The sequence below is a fragment of the Lithobates pipiens genome, unplaced genomic scaffold, assembly GCF_037356315.1.
Source record: "Lithobates pipiens isolate NorthernLeopardFrog02 unplaced genomic scaffold, aLitPip1_a1.2 Scaffold_8, whole genome shotgun sequence".
Taxonomy (NCBI): Eukaryota; Metazoa; Chordata; class Amphibia; order Anura; family Ranidae; genus Lithobates; species Lithobates pipiens.
Window position 1 is genome coordinate 244,086,493 of NW_027507903.1, and position 6,333 is coordinate 244,092,825.

Below are 6,333 nucleotides of genomic sequence, written 5' to 3' on the forward strand. Positions count from 1 at the left end.
TTAAAAGAGAACTGAAGGTAGATATATTTACTTATGGATAGATTAAGCCCTCCATTCACATTGACTGTAGCTTTGAAATCATTCAACTTCATCTGAAATCACATGATTTCAAAGCCGCAAGACAGTGTGACTTTGGGTGTGAATTGAAAGACTTCTGTGCATGAAGATGTACAGATGTCTTCCAAGTCACACCCAAAAATCGCCAAAAGCAGTGCAGGAACTACTTTTTCAAATCGGTGCGGCACTGCAAAGTTGGCATTGCACTGATCTGAACAGAGCGATCACAGAACAAATGGCTCCAATGTAAACAGGGGCTTAGGGAGGGTTATAAAGCACCAGTTTTTTTGCCATCTGCATCCCATTGGGGGTGGGGGGGAATCCATGATACTGCCAGTGTCCCCATTGGAAAATTTCCCTTCTATTCCTGTTCCGATGATCATTGAAAATGCTCCCTTTGTGTGATAACGGTCACCAAGACTAATGAGAGGGGTAACCCTTCATGATAAGGGATCCAATCCCTATCCACGTTACCGAACGCTAAAAAGGTTTTGCCTTCAGTTATATGATAACATACCTCCCAACTTTTTGAGATGGGAATGAGGGACACCTATAAGCAAAAGTATGTAGGGACATCGGACACACCCTTGCCACGCCCCCTTAAAGGAGAACTGTACACAAAAAACGAGATTGGTTAAACCCACAATTGCTTTTTTAACCACTACAATTCCTTCATATTGGCTTTTGGAATTTGCAGATGCAGTAATTTAGAAACTGGATGAAAGGTTTAGAGCTGGAAAACACTTTTTGATATAAAATGCACTTTTTATCTATACAACTATATAGATCAGACCAAAATGAGGGACAAATTAGGAGGAATGAGGGACATTGCTCCAAATAAAGGACAGTCCCTCGAAATCATGGACAGTTAGGAGGTATGCGTTAATTCCTAACTCGGTCCTGAATCTATCGTTTATTTTTATTAAGCTGCGATCATATCAGTACTAGAAATGATCACAGTGAATCCGGTAATGCCATCACAAATTAGGCAGCTATATTGTTCAATATTTTTACTTACCTGGGACTATATGACCATGGGCTGTAATTGAATTATTATTTCTGAGACCTTATGTACAATGTAATGTCCATGTACTGTATCATTGTCAACTCTAATACTTTTAAATAAAAACCTATTTACTGCAAAAAAATTAAAAAATGATCACAGTTCTAATAACAAGAACAATGCACATAAAAATATTGCCAACACCTAACTGCTGTAATATTATAAGGCTAACTGTACTTCTATGAATAAAGTTTTTCCCATTCAAACAAGCCCTCTGTGTGCGCCGCTCCTTCCCCTCCTATTGTGCACCGGAGGGCGGAAGTGACGTAAGCCTTCCCGCTTGGCTCTGCTTCCATCTCGGTCGCGAGCTCGCGACGTTCCCGAGTCTGGCTCGCACGGATACCCGAGGCGGATGATGGCGGACGGAGTGGATCATATAGACATTTACGCGGACGTGGGCGAGGAGTTCAACCAGGTATTGGTGTGCCTCGAGCAGGGCCTGGCGCAGGTTCCCGCCTCCATGGGCATAGTGGGCAGGGCAGTAGGGGGAATATGCCGGTGTTCGTTAGGGGTGGTTGCTGTAGTGAGGAGCGGGGGTCTCTGTATGGGGCTCGTTGCCCTCTTTATTTTGGGAGCGCATTGGCGGCTCAGCGGTGTGACTGTGAGAGCGGAGTTAGCCGGGCCTCGGCGCTCCCTTTGTGTAGGCCGCGCGTGGACCAGGCCGCAATCCTCGGCCCCGCCCCCTCCGCACTACACATAAACAATAACAGCGGCCGGTGCTGTACGGGGCGCCTCCCGGAACTGCTGATCGGTGACCACTGAGAGCTTGTATGGAGACATCTTCACTTCCTGTGTGCACTTGTTATCAGTGCATGTTAAATTCAATGCACTTCAATAATTTATAATCACATTATAAGTAAGGGCTGCTTCACTCCACATGTAGTCCAGTGAACTTTTGGGCTGGATTCACATTATGCATCTTTCTTGCTTTCTGCATTTTTGCAGATTTGTTCTAAAGGAAGCCATGTTAAATAGACTAGTGCAAAAAGCACTTAAACTGCATAGGTGTGAATCCAGCCTTAGAGCTAGTTCACGCCACAAATAGCGCACTCCAGATCTGTTCCTGCATGCATGTTTTTTTTCTTTTTTGATGTGTTTCATTGCTTTCTGATAAATTTTGATGCTTCAGCCCAGGTTCACACTTGTGTGAACACTAAGGATGAGCTCAGGCATGTTTGCATACTCCACGTGCAGAGAATACTAGGAAGGCAGCGCAGCACTAATCACAGGGAGTGAGACATTGCCCGATCTCTGCAGCTGCGCATTGGGGCAATGTCTCACTGCCTGTGAGTAGCGCAGCTCTGCGCCAAATTCCTGGTGGGCTCTGCACGTGGAGTATGCTAACACGCCTGAGCTCATCCTTAGTGAACACTGACGTTATATATGATTCGCACCCACACGGCGGTAACAATCGTCGCCTCCCCCACATACACACTAGTATCAGATCGAATGGGTGTTCTCGCCCATGCACTCTGATTCCTGTGTGAGTTCACAGTTCGCACTGCGATCTGTGGGCATCATTAACATTGTATTGACACTTGCAGTGGTTTGCAGAGGGCAGTGTGAACTGCCTGTGGGAGAGATGCGATGCGGGAACCGGTGATGGAATCTCGTTGGTTTTCACATCACATATATGTGAACCTAGGCTTAAGTACAAGTTCACACCACATGCAGTCCAGTGCATTTTTTCTGCATCAAAAAACGCATGGAAAGTAGGTTATCTGGTTTTCCTTGGCATAGTTCACACCAGTGCTTGCATTTCCAGTGCGTTCCAGAGAAAAAATAAGACATGCTGCATTTGTTCTGTCCTGTACTGAAACTCTAAAGCATCAAAAATGCACTGGAACACACCTGAACACACGTCCTTATTTAAGGTTAAGAAAAAATAGGGGGAAATGCACTGGAATGCATCTGAAACTCATCCGGATTGCATTTCTATGATGTGAGCTGGTCCTACCACATGCCGTCCAGTTTGTGTTTTTTTTTTTTGTTTGTTTTTTTTTTCTGCATGGAAAGTAGGTTATATGGTTTTCAATGGCATAGTTCACCCCAGTGCTTGCGTTTCCAGTGCATTCCAGAAAAAAAAACGTAGAGCATGCTGCATTTTTCCTGGACTGTACTGGAGCACGTGTCCTTATTTAAGGTTAAGAAAAAGATTGTAAGCTCATTGAGGGTAGGGGCTGATGTGAATGTACAATGTATATATAAAGCGCTGCATAAATTGACAGCGCTATGTAAGTACCTGAAATACAATTAAAAAAGGGTGGATTTGATTTAAATCACTAGTAAAATAGCTTGATTTAAATCATAATTTTTAAAGAGCAGCTGCCATTTCTGTCCCGCAGCAGCTACTCTGACCTGCTGTTGACTCACTGACAGTCCCATTCACTTTAATGGAACGGCTGGTGATGCAGCAGTGACACAAGGTGAGAGACGTGGCGGCAGCAGGTGAGTGGTGCCCGCTAACAGGCTCTGCCATGATGGATCTGAAATGACAGGTGCTCTAAAATGATTTTAGAATAGTAAGCTGTCAGGTTAGTAAAACAGCGATATCGGAACCAATTCAGTCATACAGTTTGTAGTGTACATAGATTTGAAAAACAATGGGATAAAGGAATATTCATGAAGTTTGTTTTATCTCATGGTCACTGTGGAATTGTGTGAATGCATCAATGCAGTGCATGTTATCTCAGCTTGCATTCATTGAACCAGTTTACCAAAAAATGTAACTATTGTAGCATATACAGCCTCATGCTACACAACTAAGCTTCATTTCATGCTGAATAAACTAATTTATTAATGTATCTTAAATAGAAAACTATCTTGAGATAGATTTTTTTTACTCCAAAATAATTTTATTTAAAATAAATTTGATACTTTTTTTTTTTTTTAACATTGATTTATATCCACCCTGGAAAAAATTCACTGGACTGGAACACATACATTTTTATTTATTTTTTCTGGAACTGACTGCACTGGTGTGAACTATGCCATTGGAAACCATATATCTTACGTTTCATGCGTTTTTAAAGCAGAAAAAAAAAGCACTGGACTGCATGTGGTGTGAACTGCCCTTATTCTGCATCAAAAATGCATGGGCATTGTTCAGCCCAGGCCAATTCTGGCACTCCTCTCCTATATGTAAAAATTAACTTTTTTTTATTTTTTTACTGGAAAATTACTCCGAACCCCCAAATATGTAAATATAGGGACCCTAAAGAATAAAATGGCCCTTGCATTTTATGTCACACTGTATTTGCACCGCTATTTTTGGGTAAAAAATACACTTTAATGAATTTTAATGCAAAAAAAAAAAAGACCGTTTATAACCTAATTTTTCAGTAAGATATAAAAGATGTTATGGAGCATGAATCGCCAGAACTGGCAAAGTGTCTCCATTGAAAGATTTCTCCTCTATTCCCATTTTTGGGGCAACCTAAAATTTAGAGGTTTCTTTTACTTTCAATGATATCAGCAAACATGACAAAGTGTGAATTTTCCTAAAGGGACCACAGGCTGCAATGAAAACCTGACAGGTGTTCTAATCCCTCTCCACTCAAAACAAAGAAACAAAAGTTTTGCTTTTACTCATCCACTTGAAGTTCAGGCAATGGGGATTAAAGACCACTGATTGCTCAGGTCCTGGTCTTCAGTCAGTCACCAGCTCTCTTGTCTGCCCATCCAGGGCTCACTGAAGGGCTGAGCTGTGCAGGGGGCTGGAGTGGCTAGCTCTGTCTCTTACTTGAGAGCCTGAGCCGGCTAATGGTCCAGGCATCTGGGCGGATGGATGGAAAGTCAGAATCGATCCAGAGTCTGAACTGGCTGAGTGTCTGCCAACGGCAGACTTTAGCCCGCTGTCAGGTGAAAACGGGTCACAGGGGTGCAAAACAACTGAATTGTGACTCGCAGGAGATGTAGGGCCAAAATAACTTTTGGTCCAATTTCTCATTTAAATATTAAAATACAGAATATGACTGAAGATCTGGAAGTCTGACTCCGTTCTGTAGTTACTAGAGTGTTTAAGCTTCATTCTGGGGTATGCATTTTCAGAAAAAAAGCCTGGGAGTACAGTGCTCCAAATTCTGTACAGGGTTTTAATGTTGGGTGACTAGAGCATTCACAGTAAAGTTTGTTCAGTGTTTGCTTGCTTTTTTGATATTTTGTAAATGTCTTAAAATCTTGTGTGGAATACTTGTTTTACAGGAAGCAGAATATGGTGCACACGAGCAGATTGAACTTTATGAGGATGTCATTTCTCCATCTGCAAATAATGGAGATGCACCTGAAGACAGGGACTATATGGATAATCTAACAACGTCGGTTTCAGATGATGTGGTAAAAGGATCATCTTCAAATGCAGCATTTTCTTATCCTGGAAAAAGAATAGCACTGTACATAGGAAATTTGACATGGGTATGTAGAAATGTATGAAGCTAAACTTTATACTTGAATATGTTATATGCCACTTTTTACATAAATGTGTACCTGTTTGATTTTTTTTTTTATCATTAGCATTATCTTTCATATTGGTGGAGGGCCAATTACATCCCGATTTTATGTGTTTTCATTTAAGTTGCTTTGTTTGAATATTGTTCATGCAATCTGAAGACACTAACTTTTTTTCTGCCATTAATATAAGGGTTACATTGGAATAGAACTGCTTGCAGTAGGCTGGCTGCAGTGCCTATGAGCATATAAAGAGGTGCTTCCCCAGACCTGGTATCTCATGAATAGCTGTGATCAGCAGCAAATAAGCTACTCGCCACAGCTGTTGATTAAAAATAAGGGCATATTCCCCCATCACCCTCCACCACCCCAGACCTGCTTCACTGTGGGATATCTGCTGTCTGCTGTGATCTCCCCACTATCTAATTTTCTTTGGTACCCTCTGCTCTTCCCCGCCCAGCTTTTTCCAGTGATGAGACCAGCGTCCTGACTTAATGGCAGTCTCTCGTCTTTGGCTTTTCTGTTCTTTATTGCAAGTGAGGAGGTCGTCAGATCTACTTCATGTTTACTGGTGTCCTTCAGTTTCTGAATAAACAAAGAGGAGGATAGTACTAGGTTAGGGGGTGGCTTTCACTTGTCACCCCATGGGGACAGTACTTAACCCAGAGTTCCACCCAAAAGTGGAACTTCCGTTTTAAGGCCTCCTCCACGTCTCCTGTTTGTGAAACAGCTTTTGGGGTGGAGCGGGTACCCGATTTTGACAGGTA

At 42.3% G+C, this 6,333-nt stretch overlaps 1 protein-coding gene across 7 annotated transcripts in view; it reads left to right on the forward strand.

Annotated features, from left to right (window-relative positions):
• The first annotated feature begins 1,367 nt into the window (after window positions 1-1,367).
• CPSF6 (cleavage and polyadenylation specific factor 6) overlaps window positions 1,368-6,333 on the forward strand; it is a 35,072-nt gene continuing 30,106 nt past the window's right edge. For all 7 annotated transcript variants that reach the window (XM_077469138.1, XM_077469139.1, XM_077469137.1 and 4 more), the window contains exons 1-2: window positions 1,368-1,535; window positions 5,324-5,533. In XM_077469138.1, the coding sequence (XP_077325264.1) occupies window positions 1,473-1,535; window positions 5,324-5,533 (273 nt within the window). In that variant the 5' untranslated portion in view covers window positions 1,368-1,472. The remainder of the gene's footprint in view (window positions 1,536-5,323; window positions 5,534-6,333) is intronic.